Source organism: Bubalus kerabau, chromosome 14 (genome assembly GCF_029407905.1).
Source record: "Bubalus kerabau isolate K-KA32 ecotype Philippines breed swamp buffalo chromosome 14, PCC_UOA_SB_1v2, whole genome shotgun sequence".
Classification (NCBI taxonomy): domain Eukaryota; kingdom Metazoa; phylum Chordata; class Mammalia; order Artiodactyla; family Bovidae; genus Bubalus; species Bubalus kerabau.
The window spans coordinates 79,945,147-79,969,138 of record NC_073637.1 but is presented as its reverse complement, the minus strand read 5'-3'; the positions used below and the strand labels follow the sequence as shown (position 1 = coordinate 79,969,138).

Below are 23,992 nucleotides of genomic sequence, written 5' to 3'. Positions count from 1 at the left end.
CATCTACTGGAGACGCATGGCCCTCCTCCCAGTTAAGAGTGTCACTCATTGATGATGACTGTGTTGGTTACACGGTCAGCAGTCCTGTGCACTCTGCTCTCTAAGGTTGCCCTTCAGCATGAGGCCAGTTTATCATCCCGTGTCTGTGCTGCTTGACGACCAGCTCTTATGAGCTGTAGATTTAAGACCTGATTCTTTACATGTTTTATTTCCCCAATGTTGTATAACTATACTGCTCATTTCCAGATGTTCTTTCCTGTATAAACACACCAGGGAAATATATGCTGGTAATATTGGTAAATATATGCTGATGAGGATGCTATTTCTCATATTTTATCAGCCATGAAATTAAATATGCTATCTTTAAGGGACTGACTAATACAAATGATGAGAAGGCAAGTGTGTGTGTGTGTGTGTGTGTGTGTGTGAGTGTGAGTGAGTGTGTGTGTGTGCTGCCAACTCTCAAATATATATGGACTGGTTATATTAAACTTGACTTAATCCTCAGTAATACCAGATTCCAATCTGTTTGAATACCCACTGTTACTGAGGTAATTTTGCTGTGGTTGTTTTAGCATGGTAACTACCCTGTCCTTGTTAAATCTCTGGAATTCTGTATTGATTTTTTAACATTCCAAATCTGTTTAAATTGCATGGTACCTTTTTTTAAGCTTTTGAGATAGGAGCCTTTAACAACCATTCTTATTTCTACAAAAGTCTGCCTCAGTTTGAAGGGTTGAAGTACCTGTTTTTAGACTGTTTTGATTTCTGAAGTCTACTGAGCAGGGCTGACGAGTGTCTCTGCTTCTCCTCAGGCAGGACTTTGATCCACCAACACGAGTTCCTCAGCCCGTTCCTGTCCGACTTTTGTTGTCACCGTCTCAGTGTGACTGCTCTTGTTGAGGTCTCAGGACGCTTCCACGATGTCATTACTAATGGTTGCCTCTCTGTTCTTATTTTAATTTACCCCTCAGTGGAATTCGGCTAGAAACTGTTTAGGAGAATTTCTCAGAATACTAAATGCTCATTCTTACCTAGCTGTGCTAGAAACTTTCCCTCCACATCCCCACTTTAAATACTGAAGTCGCCCTGGGCTTTGTCGTGGGTCACCTTCTCTCTCTACACACTTTACCAATGTAACTGCATCAAATACCAGAGCTTTAAGTACTATTTATAGGCCAGAGATTTCTAAATCTAACTTTCTACTTATTATCTCTTCCTGGAATTCTAGACTCGAGTAGATGCCTATCTCCTCAGAGCTGTTCGATAAGCAGTTGAAACTTAACATGCCAGAAACATTCTTGATTTTTCCAGCCATCTTATTCCTTTCCAGGATTCCTCATTCTCATAAATAGCATCATCATCCACACAGCTGTTAAAAACCAAAAAGACTGAGATGACTTTTGATTTGTTCCACCTATCCCCATTAATTCTACCTCCAAATCATAGCCCAAAGCTAGTTCCATCTCCAGTACAGCTAAACTGATCTTTTTGCTTCAGCCCATGCAGTCCATTCTCTGCACAAGAAGGATGAAAGTCATTTTAAACTGTAACCCAGACAATGCCACTCCTTTGCTTAAACATCTACAGTGCTTTTTATCATATTTCAAATCAAAATCCCCAAGTGTGTGAATTTAAATTATGATGAAGTCGGGTGGAAGAGGCCAAGAGAGAGAGAGAGAGAGAGAACATGGTGAGAAAAATGGAGAAACTCCCTGGTGCAGATAGGAAAGAAGTCTAGGATGTAGATGTACGTATAGGCTGACCTTCGACATAAAGAGGAACACTGTTTCATTGAAACAAACTGTATTAAGTCTGAGGATGCAGTGGCAGATCCTTAAAGGAGTTCAAGCACGAATTATAAGTCAGAGAGTGATAATCTCTGAAGCGTGAGTTGTTCAGTCGCTAAATTGTATCCAACTCTGTGATCCCATGGACTGCAGCATGCCGGGCTTCCCTGACCTTCACTATCTCCCTGACTGTGCTCAAACTCATATCCATTGAGTCAGTGATGACATTCAATCATTTCATTCTCTTTTGTCCCCTTGTCCTCCTGATCTCAATCTTTCCCAGCATCAGGGTCTTTTCAAATGAGTCGGCTCTTCACATCAGGTGGCCAAAGTATTGGAGCTTCAGCTTCAGCTTCAGTCCTTCTGATGAATATTCAGGGTTCAGTTCTTTTAGGATTCACTGGTTTGATCTCTTTGCTGTCCAAGAGACTCTCAAGAGTCTTCTCCAGCACACAATTTAAAAGGATCAATTATTTGGTGCTCAGGCTTCCTTATGGTCCAACTCTCACATCCATACATGACTACTGCAAAAAACATAGCTTTGACTATATGGAATTTTGTTGGCAAAGTGATATCTCTGCTTATTAATATGCTGTCTAGGTTGGCCATACCTTTTCTTTCAAGGAGCAAGCGTCTTTGAATTTTGTGGCTGCAGCCACCATCCACAATGATCTTGGAGACCAAGAAAATAAGGCCTGTCACTGTTTCCATGGAGTGAGGAGAGATGGGCATTATCATAGGTTTGAGGAGAATTGAGAAGATTTGAAGAAGCTAATATGAAAAGCATAGAAGACCACTAATTTGAAAATATATAAAGATTGATGGTTACTGTTCATAGCTAGCTAAGGTTAAAGACCAAGAATTGAGTACTCCTCTAATTCTGCAAACTTTAAGGTGGATCAGAAGTACCAGGAGCTTGTTAACTCCCATTCCAGATAGTTAAAAATGCAGATTGCAGTGTCCCATTCCAAGCATCTCTGATGAGTGTGCCGAGTGTGTCTGTTCAGTTCAGTTCAGTCGCTCAATTGTGTCTGACTCTTTGTGACCCCATGAATCGCAGCATGCCATGCCTCCGTGTCCATCACCAACTCCCGGAGTTCACCCAGACTCATGTCCATCGAGTCAGTGATGCCATCCAGCCATCTCATCCTCTGTCATCCCCTTCTCCTCCTGCCCCCAATCCCTCCCAGCATCAGAGTCTTTTCCAATGAGTCAACTCTTCGCATGAGGTGGCCAAAGTACTGGAGTTTCAGCTTTAGCATCATTCCTTCCAAAGAAATCCCAGGGCTAATCTCCTTCAGAATGGACTGGTTGGATCTCCTTGCAGTCCAAGGGACTCTCAAGAGTCTTCTCCAACACCACAGTTCAAAAGCATCAATTCTTCGGCACTCAGCCTTCTTCACAGTCCAACTCTCACATCCATACACCATAGGAAAAACCATAGCCTTGACTAGATGAACCTTTGTTGGCAAAGTAATGTCTCTGCTTTTGAATATGCTATCTAGGTTGGTCATAACTTTCTTTCCAAGGAGTAAGCGTCTTTTAATTTCATGGCTGCAGTTACCATCTGCAGTGATTTTGGAGCCCAAAAAAAGAAAGTCTGACACTGTTTCCCCATTTATTTCCTATGAAGTAATGGGACCAGATGCCATGATCTTCATTTTCTGAATGTTGAGCTTTAAGCCAACTTTTTCACTCTCCTCTTTCACTTTCATCAAGAGACTTTTTAGTTCTTCTTCTCTTTCTGCCATAAGGGTGGTGTCATCTGCATATCTGAGGTTATTGATATTTCTCCCGGCAATCTTGATTCCAGGTTGTGCTTCTTCCAGTCCAGCGTTTCTCAAGATGTACTCTGCATATAAGTTAAATAAGCAGGGTGACAATATACAGCCTTGACATACTCCTTTTCCTATTTGGAATCAGTCTGTTGTTCCATGTCCAGTTCTAACTGTTGCTTCCCGACCTGCATACAAATTTCTCAAGAGGCAGATCAGGTGGTCTGGTACCCCCATCTCTTGAAGAATTTTCCAGTTTATTGTGATCCACACAGTCAAAGGCTTTGGCATAGTCAATAAAGCAGAAATAGATGTTTTTCTGGAACTCTTTTGCTTTTTCCATGATCCAGCAGATGTTGGCAATTTGATCTCTGGTTCCTCTGCCTTTTCTAAAACCAGCTTGAACATCAGGAAGTTCATGGTTCACGTATTGCTGAAGCCTGGCTTGGAGAATTTTGAGGATTACTTTACTAGCATGTGAGATGAGTGCAATTGTGCGGTAGTTTGAGCATTCTTTGGCATTGCCTTTCTTTGGGATTGGAATGAAAACTGACCTTTTCCAGTCCTGTGGCCACTGCTGAGTTTTCCAAATTTGCTGGCATGTTGAGTGAAGCACTTTCACAGCATCATCTTTCAGGATTTGGAAAAGCTCAACTGGAATGCCATCACCTCCACTAGCTTTATTCTTAGTGATGCTTTCTAAGGCTCACTTGACTTCACATTCCAGGATGTCTGGCTCTAGGTCAGTGATCACACCATCGTGATTATCTGGGTCATGAAGATCTTTTTTGTACAGTTCTTCTGTGTATTCTTGCCACCTCTTCTTATTATCTTCTGCTTCTGTTCAGGCCATACCATTTCTGTCCTTTATCAAGCCCATCTTTGCATGAAATTTTCCCTTGGTATCTCTAATTTTCTTGAAGAGATCTCTAGTCTTTCCCATTCTGTTGTTTTCCTCTATTTCTTTGCATTGATCACTGAGGAAGGCTTTCTTATCTCTTCTTGCTATTCTTTGGAACTCTGCATTCAGATGCTTATATTTTTCCTTTTCTCCTTTGCTTTTCGCTTCTCTTCTTTTCAAAGCTATTTGTAAGGCCTCCCCAGAGAGCCATTTTGCTTTTCTGCATTTCTTTTCCATGGGGATGGTCTTGATCCCTGTCTCCTGTACAATGTCAGGAACCTCATTCCATAGCTCATCAGGCACTCTATCTATCAGATCTAGGCCCTTAAATCTATTTCTCACTTCCACTGTATAATCATAAGTGATTTGATTTAGGTCATACCTGAATGGTCTAGTGATTTTCCCTACTTTCTTCAATTTAAGTCTGAATTTGGTAATAAGGAGTTCATGATCTGAGCCACAGTCAGCTCCTGGTCTTGTTTTTGTTGACTGTATATAGCTTCTCCATCTTTGGTTGCAAAGAACATAATCAATCTGATTTCGGTGTTGGCCATCTGGTGATGTCCATGTATAGAGTCTTCTCTTGTGTTGTTGGAAGAGGGTGTTTGCTATGACCAGCACATTTTCTTGGCAAAACTTGATTAGTCTTTGCCCTGCTTCCTTCCGTATTCCAAAGCCAAATTTGCCTGTTACTCCAGGTGTTTCTTGACTTCCTACTTTTGCATTCCAGTCCCCTATAATAAAAAGGACATCTTTTTTGGGAGTTAGTTCTAAAAGGTCTTGTAGGTCTTCATAGAACCGTTCAACTTCAGCTTCTTCAGTATTACTGGTTGGGGCATAGACATGGATTACCGTGATACTGAATGGTTTGCCTTGGAAATGAACAGAGATCATTCTGTCGTTTTTGAGATTGCATCCAAGTACTGCATTTCGGACTCTTTTGTTGACCATGATGGCTACTGCATTTTTTCTGAGGGATTCCTGCCCGCAGTAGTAGATATACTGGTCATCTGAGTTAAATTCACCCATTCCAGTTCATTTCAGTTTGCTGATTCCTAGAATGTCGACATTCACTCTTGCCATCTCTTGTTTGACCACTTCCAATTTGCCTTGATTCATGGACCTGAAATTCCAGGTTCCTATGCAATAGTTCCTTGCTTCTATCACCAGTCACATCCACAGCTGGGTATTGTTTTTGCTTTGGCTCCATCCCTTCATTCTTTCTGGAGTTATTTCTCCACTGATCTCCAGTAGCATATTGGGCACCTACTGACCTGGGGAGTTCCTCTTTCAGTATCCTATCATTTTGCCTTTTCATATTGTTCATGGGGTTCTCAAGGCAAGAATGCTGAAGTGGTTTGCCGTTCCCTTCTCCAGTGAACCACATTCTGTCAGATCTCTCCACCATGACCTGGCCGTCTTGGGTTGCCCCACAGGGCATGGCTTAGTTTCATTGAGTTAGACAAGGCGGCTGTGGTCCTGGTGTGATTAGATTGACTAGTTTTCTGTGAGTATGGTTTCAGTGTGTTTGCCCTCTGATGCCCTCTTGCAACACCTACCATCTTACTTGGGTTTCTCTTACCTTGGACGTGGGGTATCTCTTCATGGCTGCTCTAGCAAACCGCAGCCACTGCTCCTTATCTTGGACAAGGGGTATCTCCTCATCGCCGCCCTTCCTGACCTTCAACATGGTATAGCACCTCTAGGCCCTCCTGTGCCTGGGCAGCCACCACTCCTTGGACATGGGGTTGGTCCTCCCGGCTGCTTCCCCTGGCCTCGGGCATGGGGTAGCTCCTCCCGGCCGCCGCCCCTGACCTCGGACTTGGGTAGCTCTTCTCTGCCGTTCCTGCGCCGTTGCAGCCTGGCACTCTCGGCCGCTGCCCCTGACCTCGGACGTGGGGTAACTCCTCTTGGCCGCCGCTCTTCGGGCATTGGGTCCTCCCGGCTTCTGCCCCTGACCTCGGACGTGGGGTAGCTCCTCTCGGCCGCACTTAGCAGCCACCGTCGGGCTTAGTGCGCCGGTTGCAGTCGCCGCAAAGTGTGTCCGAGACTTCACATTTCTAACAGGTTCCCACATTGTGCTGCTGCTGACAGTCTGGGGAGCTCTTTGAGAACCGCTGTTACTGAGGCATCAGCCAGCATAGCTGTGGGGTTCTCTCCATCAGATTTTATCAGTTGGATTGTTGTCAAATAAATCAAACACAACCAATAAATAGAGTCGAGGACGTAAGCAAAAAAGAGTGGAAATCATGGAATTGAACCTGAGCAGGGAAGTCAGGGAAAAGAAGAGGGGACTGAGAAGAAGAAAACAGGCATAGAGTGAATAGAAGCCCCTATAGTGTGAAGGGCAAGAGGAAAGAAGAGGAAATAAATAAGAGAAAAGTGATGGCTGTCCTTCGAGACTGAGATAGTTCAGAGGTGTTGACAGATGATGAGAAAATCCATGGGAGGGTCTGATGGAAGTGGGATCAGAGGAAAAGTCCCTGAATCAGGAAGAATTCAGGAAAGCGAGGGGCTCGGATGCAAGATGGCTCATCTACATGTGCATGAGATCACTCCAAGTATTAGCTAGGAGTAAGAGGAGACAGAAAATGCCCGCTGTCGTGAAGAAGATAGCAAGGCCCATTCTAGCCCCAGAGCTGTCACTGTCTGATCCAGTCGATCCTCCTTCATTGTAGCTTCTCTCTCAACTTTCTTATTTGCAAATAGCAAAGTTAGATTGAAAATTTCTAAAATCAGTTCTGTTTGATCTTTCCTCTGAGTGAATCTGTGTTCCAGGAACACTGTTTCTGAAGGTCAAGGGTTTAGCAAGGGTTTAGCCAGTGGAACAAAGCAAACCATGGTGTTCGGTTTATGCTCTAAATGCACAGGAAGTAACTGATTAGAACTCTTGCTGCTGGAGGTTCTCAGGTTCTTTCTCCCTCAACCTCTGCTTTATAACTGGGGGACTTAGCTAATGGGAGGTAAGGACGCTATCTCCAGTATCTCCTTTTGTTCCTAAGCCTTGGAAAATAATGAGTGAGCGTGAGTAAATTCAGTCCCTCTTGGCCAGTTCCTAGGAGTGACTCCGCAGTCTCCATTTAGACTGCGTCTTTTCCTGACCACATGATCTGAGTCATTCTTGGTTCCTAGAAAGGAAAGACATATATCTTCTCTTTTTGAAGGGCAGATATGATTACAGATTCAGCAAGAATATAGTCTATCAATAATTAGGTTTTTAGTGCCTACAGTTGTAACTAAAAAGAAGAGCTGGTATACATGTGCTTAGGCAGCTGCTCAGAGAAAATCTAAAATGAATGGGAAATAAGACTTGTATCTTGTACAATAAACAAAGGAGATCCAGCAAAATGTGTTAGAGGAGTAGCCATAAGTGGGGCACCCCTTGCAGAGCTTGTGAAAAGCTGACGGCGTGAACACTAAGCTCTATGCATCATCTAGATCTAAATATCCAATTAGTGGGTTCCATTTCCATTAAGCAAACCATTCAGTCTACATTTAGGGGCCTGTTGTGTGTGAACCAGGTGCTACAAAAGCTGTGCAGATAACTAAAATTATTGCTTTTCTATAAAATGAAATATTTAAGTCAATGGTTCTTTTACTCCAGTAGCTTAGTGCCTAGAGAAGACTTATTTCCTTATGTAAAAGTAATAGACTTGGACTTGATAATTTATGAGAAGTCAGCCAAGGCTAAAAATCTGTGACTCTACAATAATCTATGCCCATATATTTCATTAGTGCCTGTAAGTTAAGGTTTGAATATGTTTCAAATTGAACTCTAGATCAACACATTGTACATACAATTATCAAACTGCTACCATACTCATTTCTGAATAAATCCATTAGCAAATATTTATTGATTGACCACTAATGAGATTTTTGCTATGGGAAAAGTAAAGGAAATCATATTATTTCCCCTCAAGAAGGCGGTGAATTAACTGAGGATAAAGGCTATAAGACAAACATACTAAGCAGTATATCATGATAAGACCCATATGAAAGATGCAATTTACAACTGGGGAATCACACATACCTGGGAAGTCAACGAAGGCTCCTGGCAGAAGAGATATTAGAAATTTACCTCAAAGGATGCTAAGTTAAGGAACAACACCTGCTAACATGCACAAGAATATTCAAATCACCCTTCATTGTTTTCAGATCATTTTACGGAAAGTACATTTAATGTCCAAAATACATTAGGTGTTTCATATTATGTGGGGGGTGGGAGCATGGATGGATAGACAGATAGCAAAGTAGATTTTTTTGTAAAACTACTAAAAACTTCATAAATAAAATACTTGCCTTTCAAACTCTTTTACTTTTTCCATATCCCCTTTCATATAAAATGACATAATCCATAAAGTAGTAATCTGTGCCGAAATGGAAATTCTATAGAGAAGTGAGGGCTTTGTTGTTCAGTCGCTAAGTTGTGTCTGACTCTTTGCCACCCCATGGACTGCAGCACACCACGCTTCCCTGTCCTTCACTATCTCCTGGAGCTTGCTCAAACTCATGTCCATTGAGTTGGTGATGCCATCCAACCATCTCATCCTCTGTCATCCCCTTCTCTCGCCTTCAATCTTTCCCAGCATCAGAATCTTTTCCATTGAGTCAGTTCTTCGCATCAAGTAGCCAAAGTATTGGAGTTTCAGCTTCAGCATCAGTCCTCCCAATGAATATTCAGAGTTGATTTGTGCCGTTAATTTAAAAGGGCAAATGAAATCTCCCCAGGTGCATGAGAAAAGATGAATGAGAAAGATGACTGTGCACATCCAAGGACATCACAAACTGTCAACTTCATTCAGGAGACATTGAGAGTCTGATGAGTGTTTTCCAAAGCAAAGTTTTTGGTCGACTTATATCCAAAGGCCTAAGGTGCTTCTTAAAATGCTAATATAGATTATCTGGGGAAGAATTCAGGAATCTGTCTTTTTATCAGTCTGAGGTTTGAAATGACAGAGTGACATCAAATCCCAAAGGAAACTGTAGACAGTGCAAACATTTAAATGCATTAGAGAATTTGAGCTTTTTTGAATTCTACTTGTAATTACTTCTGCTGAGTACATGTAGTCAAATCAGGCAAATCTAGTAAGAATCCACAGTAGAATTACCTAGCTGGCAAGTCTCATACTTAGATATGCAAGTTGAGTACTATATTAGAGTACATCTTTCAGCATTTAACAAAATATTCAACTAAGCAGTGAGTCACCTGGGCTTACAAGCTATTGAATTTCTGTGCACACTTGGGAAGGTGTGGACCGCAAATCCGGTGCTGTAATTGAAGAGAACTCAAAGCAGGCATTCTGATATACTATTGAAAAACTGCAATGCATAAAGCATTTTAATCAATATTCTTGGTCTTTATGAAGTGGACTGAAAACATTTCCTTCTTTTTGAAGCTTTCTGTTTCTTTCCTAATTAAATCCTTCACCTGAATGCTCCCCCATATCCTCATGCTGCAGTCTCTTTTTAATATTGTCATTTGGACTAAACACTAGCTAGAGGACAAACAGGAATTTGGGAGGCACATTCCCAAAGGTGGTGCTAAGTGAGTAAGTTAGTGGTATGTATCACAAGGGAGCAACAAAGTGTTGTTTTCTCAGCCTTTTGCTTTGAGTCTGTATTCAAGACCTTCATCTCGACCTCTGGCACGCCATCGTAGGCTGTCTTCCCAATCCTCCTGCCACAGATAATAAGGACAGAAAGAAAGTTTCTACCCATAGTTTGTAAGGAGTCAGGGATGACCAGTCCTGGTGCATGCGTACAGCATGCATGCCCTGCTTCTGAGGTACAAAGGACCAGGGCCATGAAAGCTCCGTGACCAGCACTGCTCAGGGGAAATAGGCTACGGCTAAGCCTTTGATCAGCAGAAAAGGGTGTGCTAGGCTGACATTTCGGAGAAGGCAATGGCACCCCACTCCAGTACTCTTGCCTGGAAAATCCCATGGATGGAGGAGCCTGGTGCGCTGCAGTCCATGGGGTTGCTAAGAGTCGGACACGACTGAGCGACTTCACTTTCACTTTTCACTTTCATGCATTGGAGAAGGAAATGGCAGCCCACTCCAGTGTTCTTGCCTGGAGAATCCCAGGGATGGGGGAGCCTGGTAGGCTGCTGTCTATGGGGTCGCACAGAGTCAGACATGACTGAAGCGACTTAGCAGCAGCAACAGCAGGCTGACATTTCTGCTCTGGCGTCCCACCTTGGAATCCAGCCTCTTCCTCTGCCCTTTCTGTAATAAATGTTCCTCAGAGTCAATCTTACACTAGTTTGTTTGGCATCTCCCTTGATTTCAATCAAGGAGAAAGTAATGGCAACCCACTCCAGTGTTCTTGCCTGGAGAATCCCATGGACAGAGGAGCCTGGTAGGTTACCATCTATGGGGTCGCAAAGAGTCAGACGCGACTGAGTGACTTCACTTCACTTCTTCACTTTGCTTTGATTTCAATCATTTTTATTTTAGCTGAAGAACTCTGCTTAGACCATTAGGGTAAACTTTCATTTTCCCCGGAAGGCTAGATGGCTGGGTTGTTAAATCTGAATTCTGTCTTCAGTCTGACTGAAGCAGTTCAGATCTTCATGACTTTGGACAAGCTGGTTATCTGTCTTTCGTAGCCCAGAGCTGTCTGTGAAAAGTTTGCTACGTGCTTGAAGTTTCGTTGTAGGGCATTTGTATTTTGCACGTGTGTTTAACTTCATCCATTTAATCTTGTTACCTTGAATGCTTCCATGCCTATCTAGGTGTAAATTAGATCCCGGTTAAGTTAACAATAGAAGTCTAGAGCATCATACGAACCCTCGCAGGACTGCAGGACCTCGCCGTCCCCCGCCAGCCTCTCCGGTTGTTTCCGGGAGCCCGGGAGGATCCCGGCCATGTGCGGGAGCGCGTCTCCTGCCGCCCGCCCCTCACCTGCCCTCCCCTGAGAGCACAGTCTTGGCAGCCCTGCTGCTGCCTTTGTGACAGAATATCGCTCTCTGCCAGTAGGGCTGCCTCGTCTGCACCAAAGATGCAACACCCACACGGCGCGCCTGGATCCGGATCCCCTCAGGCCTCCGCGTGAAGCCGCACCAAACTCAAGACTAAAACTGGGAGAATGATAGCCCTCTCTCCCGCTCCACGTTAGACGTTACCACCCAGAGCTTGAAGCCTGAGCCCGTAAAATCTTTGAGGGCCGAGAGTTCATGGAAAGCAGCCTCTTGAGCTGCTGCCTGAATGTTTGCCTCTGCTCCTTGCTCCTCCCCTTCCACCCTCGTCCCTCTCACGTTGTTCTCCGAGCCCTAGTCAGTTTGGTCCTGTTGAAACTTAAGGCGGGTGATTCTGTTAAAACTCTCTGCTGGCTGTCCACCTCCTCAAAGGAGAACCGGAGGTCCCCACAGCGATCCCCACACCCCACACCGTCTGCCCGTTCCCCCTCTGGTCTGCTCTGAGCTCTCCCCACTCAGCCTGCAGCAGGCACACTCACCCCAGACTCACACCTGGCCCAGCTCCTGCCCCACAGCGCATGTGGGGTGCCCCTGATCCTGGAGATCCACAAAATGGAATCCACTTTGTACAGGGTTCTTGAGGCTGTGTTAAATGTTTGAAGTTTATGCCACAATTTCTTGTAAGTAAATCGAGAATTACCTGTAAGTAAGAGAGAATTAAGGTGCATGTAATCTAGTGGTCTGATGCAAATTTTTCTGGAGTGAGATAGAAGTAGGTTGTCCAGATTGAGCAAATAAAAACATAGGATACCAGTTAATTTTTAATTTCAGATAAACAATGAATAGTTTTCTAATATTATCATGTTCCCAATATTCCATGAGATATACTTGTAACAAAAGAAGTATCATTTCTCTGAAATTCAAGTTCAACTGAGCTTCCTGTAATTTACCTGGCAACTCTCCATAGAAATAAGCTTGAATACTGGCCTTCAATACACTATTTAAGTTCTTTTAACTTCTTTTCATTGTTACCTATGAAAGTGCAATAATAACACCCCCTCATAAGGCAAGGGCAGGAGGAGAAGGGGGTGACAGACGATGGGATGGTAGGATGGCATCTCCGACTCAATGGACTTGCGTTTGAGCAAGCTCTGGGAAATGGTGAAGAATGGGGAGCCTTGCATGTTGCAGTCCATGCGGTTGCTGAGTCAGATATTACTGAACAAAATAAGGCAAGGAGAGCAAACCAGTCCATCCTAAAGGAATTCAATCCTGAATATCCATTGGAAGGACTGATGCTGAAGCTGAAGCTCCAAAACTTTGGCCACTTGATGTGAAGAACTGACTCATTAGAAAAGATCCTCATGCTGGGAAAGGTTGAAGGCAGGAGGAGAAGGGGATGATAGAGGATGAGATGGTTGGATGACATCACCAACTCGATGGACATGAATTTGAGCAAAGTCAGGGAGATGATGGACAGGGAAGCCTGTTGTGCTGTAGTCCATGGGGTCTCAAAGAGTCACATTGAACTTAGCAACTGAACAACATAAGGCTCTAGTAAGTTCTGAACTGAACACAACTGAAGGATTAAATGAGATAATTCATGAAGTGCACTTAACAAAGTCTCCAACGTAATTTAAGATGTGAATTGCAGCTATTATCATTATTAATATTATAGTTGCCATCTCATTTTGCAAATGAAGCTTTCAATAAAATATTACAGAATTTCTAGCAACATACTCTTTCATATGGAAGTTTGCATCTTTAAAGTCTCTAGAGAGTCAAATTTGTTTGAAAGCACTTCTTATTTGATAAGAAAGCCTTCAGGAAACAAATGTAATATTCTGAGAATTATACTTTGTTTTCATCTTGTAAAATTTTTCTTTGATTTTGTACTTGCTGGCTTATTCAATTCAAAAGAATTCCTTTTCAAGGCCTTTAATGACTTAAAAAAAAAAAGATAATGCTAACTGTAGCCTACAGTGACATATGGCTTTTATTTTAGTTTTTGTTATAGATTTGTTCTCTGGCTCATGTGATCTGGCCATCAATTTAATTTAAAAGATGGTCGGTTGTGGTTTTGAAGAATTCAAGCATGTGAGAAGCCTTATATAATCACATTTTCTGTGGTCATCCAGCCACTCACTCATTCATTAAAAGAACCAAGAAATTTTTCAATGAAATAATGGACACTCAGTAATGTACCAGATATTGTTAGTTGCTGAAGAGTCAAAGAACACAGCACAGTGGCTCCTGATTCCATAGAGTGCTCGCTGGGTAAGAAAGGAACATGCTGTAGCCAGAAAAAATAAACAGATATTAACAAAAGAGTGTGACAAATGCAGTTACCCCATGCATCAGGACAGTGTGTGCGAAGTGAAATCACAGAGCAAATGAATCTGCACAGACCTCGCCAAGGTTGAGACACATCTGGGGTTTGGTTCTTATAGAAAAAGCTTGTACAAGGAAAACAAAGGCTTAGATGGCATTACCAACAGAAAATACCAAGACGAAAGGCTTGACGTTAGTGTCTATTGGGGTGTGGTTCTCAGTGGGTCATCCCAGGACCCGCGGCACCATATCATGTGGAAACGTTTCAGAAAGAAGGATTTCCAGAAAAGCATATTCTCAGACTCTAACTCAGACTCCCTGAATCAGACACTCTGGGCTGAAGCTCAGCAGTCCGTGTGTTAACAGGCCCTTTAGTGACTCTGTTACTTATAGTTTGAAAATCACTGGACTACAGAACAGAGTTTACAAATCCAGGTGCACATAGAATTACCAAGGGTACCTTTTTATAAATCCCAGTGACAGGGGGCTCAGGCTGTAACAATGAAATCAGATTAAACTTGGGGGGTGGGGCCCAAGCAAAAGTCCAGAGATGGTTAAATGTGTAGTTAGGGTTGAGGACCCATGAGCACACAGTACATGAAGAAAGATGAACAGGCTCTTAACCAAAGAAGACAGAGACACGTAAGAATTCCCTCAAGACCATCAGTATTCATGAAAATAAAAATTAAGCCAACAGTAAAGTAACATGAAACACCCTCCCCCAGAGTGGCCACAATTGACTGGTAGGATCAAATGCTGGCATGTTGGCAAAGATGCAGAGTGCTGAAACTGTCCAACGTGCTTAGGCAGATTCGATGCAATGTATCTAGAATATTAGAATGTCTGGGAATTTCTTATAAAACTAGACATAGCTGAGGCAGCAGTTCAACTCCTAAGCATTCAAAAGAAATGAACCTATGTCTCTAGGAAGTACTTGAATAAGAACCTTCTAGCAGTTCTACTCATAGCACGCCAAAACTAGAAACAATTCATCAGTAGGACAATGGATATATAAAGTGGGGTCTATTCACACAATGGACACTACTTAGTAATAAAAGAGAGCAAACTATTGAGAAGTGAAACAATGTGGCCACATTTTAGAAACATTATGCTTAGTGAAAGAGACCTTATACTAGAGTAGTGTGTGATTGCCTTTATGTAAATAGAAGTTGCCTGAAATGTAAGTTAGGAGGGGAGACTGACTTTCCTGAAACGGCATTCTCTTCCTTGTTCTGGTGAAAATCCATTTTTATTTCAATAAAAATAAATTCCTAAGGCCATACCCTCTAGAAACCTTCCTGATACTCACAGAGTTAATTGAGTCCTCCGTAACCTGTGCAGAACCTTATTCAGACACTTACTTCATTGCTGCTACTAATTTTTTAAAATGTCCATTTCCACCCCTTGCAGGCTGGATGGCTTCTTTTGGTTTTGGATTTCTCATGCATAACCCAGCCTTCATCGTCTGGCAGGGCATAGGGATGAGTGAGGTGGGTGGAATAGAGGGATGCTGGATTACTTGACAAAATCTGACGCATTATATCACACTTCTGGGTATACCATATCCCTCCCTCCTTGAATATCCTTCCCTACTCTTTTTTCCATCTGACTGCTCAACACATGCTGTCTCTTTAAGACCTGTGTTGCGTGTCCTGAATCCATCCCTGCCACGGTCCCCAGCCTGTTCTGGACACCACTGGGTTTGCTTCTTTCTTAGACCCCAGCGTATGTGCTTCCTCACACTTAACTTGCTTTATTGTGATTACCAATTTCCTTTCTTTCTGGCTCACTGATTTGTGAATTTCTCAGGGCCTGTTTTCTTTGGTGTTGTTCCTTAGTGTGGTGCTTATCACGTGTTAATGTTAATGAATATTTCTTAAAGAAAGAGGGAAACATATCTTCAGACTACCTCAAACTGGGAGTGCTCTTATCATTTTTAAGTACATTTTATTGTTTTGTGTTCTAAATAACACGTGTATGGTGCCCTCTGTGATTTAGAGCAATACTATACAAAGCAGAGGAACAAACAGTTTTCATTATAACTTACGCACTAGGTCGTTCAGGCAGCAACCTGCACCATCGAGGCACTGAGGAGGAACAGCAGGAGGCTTAAAACCACACATCACAGTCAGCGCGGCAGTGTTCACTCTGTTGTGTTGGTTTTCTGTGATTTTGTATTATTACCACCCATGAGAGATAAAAATGCAAATTTAAGTAACCCAAATTTAGTTCAGTTCAGTTAAGTTCAGTCTCTCAGTTGTGTCAGACTCTTTGCCACCCCATGAATTGCAGCACGCCAGGCATCCCTGTCCATCACCAACTCCCGGAGTTTACTCAGACTCACATCCATTGAGTAGGTGATGCCATCCAGCCATCTCATCCTCTGTCATCCCCTTCTCCTCCTGCCCCCAATCCCTCCCAGCATCAGAGTCTTTTACAATCAGTCAACTCTTCGCATGAGGTGGCCAAAGTACTGGAGTTTCAGCTTTAGCATCAGTCCTTCCAAAAAACACCCAGGGCTGATCTCCTTCAGAATGGACTGGTTGGATCTCCTTGCAGTCCAAGGGACTCTCGAGAGTCTTCTCCAACACCACAGTTCAAAAGCATCAGTTCTTCGGTGCTCCACTTTCTTCACAGTCCAACTCTCACATCCATACATGACCACAGGAAAAACCATAGCCTTGACTAGACGGACCTTTGTTGGCAAAGTAATGTCTGCTTTTTAATATGCTATCTAGGTTGGTCATAACTTTCTTTCCAAGGAGTAAGCGTCTTTTAATTTCCTGGCTGCAATCACCATCTGCAGTGATTTTGGAACCCCCAGAAATAAAGTCTGACACTGTTTCCACTGTTTCCCCATCTATTTCCCATGAAGTGATGGGACCAGATGCCATGATCTTAGTTTTCTGAATGTTGAACTTTAAGCCAACTTTTTCACTCTCCTCTTTCACTTTCATCAAGAGGCTTTTGACTTCCTCTTCACTTTCTGCCGTAAGGGTGGTGTCATCTGCATATCTGAGGTTATTGATATTTCTCCCGGCAATCTTGATTCCAGCTTGTGCTTCTTCCAGCCCCGCGTTTCTCATGATGTACTCTGCATAGAAGTTAAATAAGCAGGGTGACAATATACAGCCTTGACATTCAGTTAAATTTGAAACTTAGTTAGGAAAGCTAGAACACCAAGCTTTAAAACAAACAGAAACTAAGTTTCCCCATCTGCAATTTTTAAGTCCCCAAAGTATACAAAAAACCAAAAAATTACATGTTCATAAGAAAATAAATTTCAGAGAATTCAAAACTAAAGTATGCCCAAGATAAGTATACTAGATGTTATGATTCCAACTTCAGCTGGAGGGCAATGTGGTCTCTAGAGTTAAAAGAATTTTGAGATGTTAAAAGTATTGTGGTAGACAGACAATTTCCAAATGGTCTCTCTATGAATGTTAAGAGGCAGAATAATAAATCTAGTCTCTCTACTAATGTGAAGAGGCAGAATAATAAATCTAGAGTATAGACTCAAACAAAATAAGATATTTTCACAATCCCAGAGCTTCTGTGAGGAGAGAAACAAAAGATGAAGAGAATGGTACTGCAGTCCTTTAGAAATGAGAGGCAGTCCAAAAATAAGTCTTAAGTGTACAAAAAGATGGGAAAAGCACTGTTTTTCTAGTAATGCTGTAATGTGCTGGAGGGAAATAGAGCAATCTGAGGTACTAATGCTGACAGATTTCCAAAGGCTAGTTATGAAAGTTGTTGGAGAAATAAAACAATTCTGGCAACAAAAAGACCCTCGTCTACCAACATAGAAGAGAAAGTGCAATTTCTTGAGTAAACTTTCACACATTTGCATGCATGCAAGCACCAAAGTAACCACAAAGTTAATGTCAAAGAAAAATTGCACTGTATATGGACTTTACTAAGTTAAGAGTTAAGGTTAGGAGATGATTTATTTGAAAGAATCATTGCAAGGAAAGATGGAACTATTCTGATAGCCTTGAACATAAGATCTGTGAGTATCTCCAGAGTCAGGCCAAATGGGTTTTTCTTTTAATAGAGAGAGTAAACAAGACTAGAAAGAACTGAATGTTAGGAAATGGGGTGAATGGCAATAATGGGAACAGCCGGTCTTCCAGGAGGGATTCTTTTGGAGGGACTGTATATTGGCTCAGGTTGATGTTGGGCCAAAGTTCAGTGTCCCAGAAGGGAGAAGTTTATCCCAAGTTTGGTTAATGAGAATTTTGTTATCATTGATCAACAAGGATAAAACAGGTTAGCTAGTCATTTATGGGTTCAAGAATAAGAATTCCTCTGTGTCTAGCTGTGTCATAGGTAAACAAGGAAACATCAGTGATCTTGCCAGAATCATAGTGGTTCTTTGCAGGAAACATTTCCCAAAACACAGAGGGTGAAATAGTGGCCGGCGGGGGCGTGAGGGGTTCAGGGTGGGAGGCAGGATTCTTGACCATCACGGTTTCTTAGGATCACAGGGCTCAAGTAAAATTCAACATTATTATGTAGGCTTCCCTGGTTACTCAGACAGTAAAGAATCTGCCTGCAGTGCGGGAGATCCAGGTTTGACCTCTGGGTGGGGAAGATCCCCTGGAGAAGGAAATGGCAACCCACTCCAGTGTTCTTGCCTGCAGAAAACCATGGACAGAGGAGCCTGGGGAACTGCAGTCCACGGGGTTGCAAAAGAGTCAGACACGACTGAGTGACTAACAGTTTCACTTTCAGAGGTTTTTTTGGCCCATTATTTTGGAGATATCTCTACGCTGTAAACATTCAAGAGTAGGGTTAACTCCTGTTGAGATTTATTCCTGTGTCAAAAGTTGGAAGAAAGATCCAGATTCACTTGACCTTCAAACAGACACTCTAAGAAAAGCGGTGAGGGGAATTTGGTTCCTTCGTCCTTTTTATGTATTCATAAGTTTTATTAATTTATTTTTGTCTGCACTGGGTCTTTGTTGCGTGGGCCTTTCTCTAGCTGCAGTGAACGAGGACGACTCTTTAGTCGTGGCCCAAGGGCTTCTCATTGCGGTGGTGGCTTCTCATCGCGATGGTGGCTTCTCATTGCCAAGCACAGGCTCTAGGCACGCGGGCTCCAGTAGCTGTCTTCAATCTGAATGCAGAGACTCCAGTCCAAATAATCAAACACACACACACACACACAATGAAGTTTTATCTATGAAAAAGAAGCATCCTATTCTGACTAACTGGGAGACAACCATTATTCCAGTAAGGATGAGTAAGATTCTACACACTCATATTGGTGACATAGGATTCTTAAAGGAGCCCTTCTGTGTGGTCTGCTCATAATGCCTGTTTTTATGTCAAAAGGATAAAACCCATGCTGTCGTTCTCATGATGTCTAGCCAAACATTAAGTCAATAAATTCTTATAAGATTTGAAGAGGCAAAATTATCTTTCTCTTCCTATAAATTATTCCCAAATCCCAAATGGCGAAAGCTATTGAAAAGAGGGTCCTCAGTGACACTGAACTTTATGAAACATAAACAGTTGACCATAGATATATGTTCTTCCATTCATGCCATCTTAATTCAGAAAGCTAGCAAATACTTATTAGATGATTATTATACACAGGCACCATTTTAAGCACTGGTAAAAGAAAGTGAATAAGAAGGAAAAAAACTCTTTGGGGAGGTAGCTGAGTAGAAGTTTACATTCTGGTTAATTGGTGCTCATGCTCAGTCACTCAGTTGTATTGAACTCTTTGCGACCCTGTGGACTGTAGCCCATCAGGCTCCTCTGTCCATGGGATTTCTCACCAGGCTCCTCTGTCTGTGGGATTTCTCAGGCAAGAATACTGAAGTAGGTTGCCACTTCCTCCTCCAGGAGATCTGTCTGACCCAGGAATCAAACCTGTGCCTCCTGTGTCTCCTGCATTGCAAGCACATTCTTTACCACTGGGCCACTGGAGAAGCCCTATATTCTGCTACTACTGCTGCTGCTGCTGCTGCTAAGTTGCTTCAGTCATGTCCGACTCTGTGCGACCCCACAGACGGCAGCCCACCAGGCCTCCCCGTCCCTGGGATTCTCCAGGCAAGAACACTGGAGTGGTTTGCCATTTCCTTCTCCAATGCATGAAAGTGAAAAGTGAAAGTGAAGTCGCTCAGTCGTGTCCAACTCCTAGCGACCCCATGGACTGCAGCCCACCAGGCTCTTCCGCCCATGGATTTTCCAGGCAAGAGTACTGGAGTTGCTCAGTCACTCAGTTGTGTCTGACTTTTTGCAACCCCGTGGACCACAGCACGCCAGGCCTCCCTGTCCTTGACCATCTCCCAGAAATGCTCAAACTCATGTCCATTGAGTCAGTGATGCCATCCAGGTGTTGGGGGAGTGTGTAGTTTCTTTGGTTCTGTCTTGCCACAGCTAAAATTTGAAGTGGCAAACAAGTGTTACAGCTCGGTTACAGCTCAGTTTTATTTGGCAAGCAAAGAAAAATACATCCTTGAGGCATGAGGGTGGGCCAACCCAAAAAAAAAAAAAAAAAACGAGCAGAGAAGACAGAGGCTCAATCTTGGCTCCTCTTTTTATATGTTTTTCTCCTCCCTCTGAGCCTACCCTCTATAAACTGAGCTAGGTAGGAGGGCTGTTTCTTTCACCTGAGGTTCTCACTCCAGTCCTTGGACCTTCCTTTGTTCTATTTTCTTTGTTCTATTTCCTTTGTCTTTTAGCCACCGCTATTTTGGACTCCTTTTTCCTATTCTAACTACCTAACACAACCGTCTCATCCTCTGTCATCCCCTTCTCCTCCCACCTTCAATCTTTCCCAGCATCAGGGTCTTTTCTAATAAGTCAGTTCTTCACATCAGGTGGCCAAAGTATTGGGGCTTCAGCCTCAGCCTGAGTCCCTCCAAAGAAATCCCAGGGCTGATCTCCTTCAGAATGGACTGGTTGCATCTCCTTGCAGTCCAAGGGACTCTCAAGAGTCTTCTCCAACACCACAGTTCAAAAGCATCATTCTTCAGTGCTCAGCTTTCTTTATACTTCAACTCTCACATCCATACATGACTACTGGAAAAACCACAGCTTTGACTAGATGGACCTTTGTTGGCAAAGTAATGTCTCTGCTGTTTAATGTACTGTCTAGGTTGTCTTTTCTTCCAAGGAGCAAGAGTCTTTTAATTTCTTAGCTGCAGTTACCATCTGCAGTGATTTTGGAGCCCAAGAAAACAAAGTCTGTCACTGTTTCCACTGTTTCCCCATCCATTTGCCATGAAGTGACTGGATGCCATGATCTTGGTGTTTTGAATGTTTAGTTTTAAGCCAGCTTTTTCACTGTCTGCTTTCACCTTCATCAAGAGGCTCTTCAGTTCCTCTTTGCTTTCTGCCATTAGGGCAGTGTCATCTGCATACCTGATGTTATATAGAATGAGGCTAACATTCTAGTTAGAGACATATTCTAAAATATATTCTTCAATCTGAACCTACTCCATAAAATTAATACAATCACTAGAGTATTCAATTAATGGCTACTTGAGTGTTCATTGTTAAGCACTCCTTCATTATTTAAATTTTAACTTCCAAATTAAAAGGTCTACTTGGAATTCTCTGAAGAAAATGAATATGTTAGATACTTTAGATAGAGGGCCTGTGAAAGGTGAATAGAAGTATAAGTACAAAGTGAATTCTGTTAACCACCAGTAATCACCTAAATTTTACCTTTAATGAAACTAGTAGTGAAAAATATGTGATATTTAAAGCTACTAAAATTTGCTACTTTTTTTTAATTTTTTAAAATTTTTATACAATTTTAAAGTGCTGCTTTCCTTTTACAGTTATTCTACCATATAGGCTGTATTCCTTATGGACAGTACATCACTGAGCCTATCTTTTTTTTCCTAATTGGAGGGTAATTTCTTTACAATGCTCTGTTGGTTTCTGCTATACATCAACATATCAGCCATGGGCATACATATGTCCCCTCTCTCTTGAACCTCCCTTCCACCCCCCACCCCATCTCACCCCTCTAGGTTGTCACAGAGCTCCAGGCTGAGCTCCCTGCATCATATATCAAATTCCCACTGGCTCTCTGTTTTACATGTGGTAATGTATATGTTTCAGAGAAGGCAATGGCAATCCACTCCAGTACTCTTGCCTGGAAAATTCTATGGATGGAGGAGCGTAGTGGGCTGCAGTCCATGGGGTCGCTCAGAGTCAGACACAACTGAACGACTTCACTTCCACTTTCATGCACTGGAGAAGGAAATGGCAACCCACTCCAGCTGTTCTTGCCTGGAGAATCCCAGGCACAGGGGCACCTGATGGGCTGCCGTCTATGGGGTCGCACAAGTCGGAGACAACGGAAGTGACTTAGCAGCAGCAGCAGTGTATATGTTTGAATGCTACTCTCTCAGTTTGCCCCACCCTATCTTCCCCTGTTGTGTCCTCCAGTCTGTTCACTTTGCATTAAGCTTATCATATGCCAAATAATTTGTGTCTCCCCACTACCCCTGTATCACCCTTCCCCTCACTGGTAACAGTTTGCTGTATTTTTTAGATTCTACATATGAGTGATATCATACAGTATTTTTCTTTCTCTATCTGACTTATTTCACTTAGCATAGCACCTTCTCAGGTCACGCAGTGGTTAAGAATCGACCTGCCAATGCAGGAGATGCAAGAGACATCTGGGTCAGGAAGATTTCCTGGAGAAGGAAATGGCCACCCACCTCCAGTATTCTTGCTTGGACACTTCCATGGAGAGAGAAGCCTGGTGGGCTACAGTCCATGTGGTAGCAGAAAGTCAGACACGATTGAGTACCTCAGCAGGCGCACAGCATGAATACCCTCCAAATCCGTTTACGTTGCTGCAGATGGTGACATGGCTGAGCAGCATTCATAAATACATATATGTCGCATCTTCTTTATCCGTGCATCTTTTGATGGGCACTTATGTTGCTTCCATATCTTGGCAATCATAAATAATGCTTCTATGAACACTGGGGTGCATGCTTCTTTTCAATCTAGTGTCTTTGGTGTTTTTCAGATATATAAGCAGGAGTAGAATTGCTAGGTCATATGCTAGTTCTGTTTTTAGTTTTTTGAGGAACCTTCATACTGCCTTACACAGTGACTGCACCAATTTTCATTCCCGCCAGCAGTGTGCACGAGTTCCTTTTCTTCACATCCGCACCAACATTTCTTAATGTTCTTTTTGATGATAGCCTTTCTAAAAGGTGTGAGGTGACATCTCATTGTGGCTTTATTTGCCTTTATCTGATAATTAGTGATGTTGAGTATCTTTTTGTGTGCCTGTTGGCACTTCTGCATTTCCTCTTTAGAAAAAATGTTTAGTTCTTCTGCTCATTTTTTAATTGAATTATTTGGTTTTGATGCTGAGTTGAACAGGCTATTTATATGGGTTGAATATTAATCCCTTATTAATCATATCATTTGCAAATATTTTCTCCCATTCAGTAGGCTGTCTTTTAGTTCTGTCAGTGGATTTCTTTGCTGTGCAAAAGGTTTTATGTTTAATTAGGTTCCATTTGTTTATTTTTGCTTTTATTTCCTTTATTTTAGGAGACAGATCCAAAAACATATTGCTGCAATTTATGTCAGAGTGTTCTGCCTATGTTTTCCTGTAGGAGCTTTATAGTATCGAGTCTTATATTTAGGTCTTTAATTCGTTTTGTGTTTATTTTTGTATGTGTTGTAAGAGAATAGTCTAATTTTATTCTGTTACATGTAACTGTCCAGTTTTCTCAGCACCACTTATTGAAGAGATGGTCTTCTCTCCACTGTATGTTCTTGCCTGCTTTCCCATAGATTAATTGCCCATGAGTGCGTGGGTTTGTTTCTGGACTTTCTTCTGTCCCATTGATCTATGTATCTGTTTTTGTGCCAGTGCCATACTGTTTTGATTGCTGTAACTTTAAAGTATAGTCTGAAGTCAAGGAACATGACTTCTCCAGCTCTTCTTTCTCAATATTACTTTGTCTATTTGGAGTCCTTTGTACTTTCATATGAATTTTAAAATTATTTGTTCTAGTTCTGTGAAAAATGCCATTGGTATTTTTATAAGAATACATTTAATCTATAGATTGCCTTGAATAGTATGGTCATTTTAACAATATTTAAATGACTGATACTTGTTCATGTAACAATCCAAGAGCCTGTTATATCTTTCCATCTGTTTGTGTTATCTTCAGTTTCTTTCATCAGCATCTTAAACCTACCTAAGGAGGCAAAAGATCTTTTTTCTGTAAATTATAAGATACTGTTGAAACAAATATACAGTATTTTTAAGAAA

General features: G+C 42.2%; 1 protein-coding gene across 1 annotated transcript in view; it reads left to right on the top strand.

Moving 5' to 3' along the window:
• RALYL (RALY RNA binding protein like) overlaps positions 1-11,545 on the top strand; it is a 425,012-nt gene extending 413,467 nt beyond the window's left edge. Inside the window, exon 8 of the mRNA XM_055546403.1 lies at positions 11,447-11,545. Coding sequence (XP_055402378.1) covers positions 11,447-11,545 — 99 coding nt within the window. The remainder of the gene's footprint in view (positions 1-11,446) is intronic.
• The last annotated feature ends 12,447 nt before the right edge of the window (positions 11,546-23,992 follow it).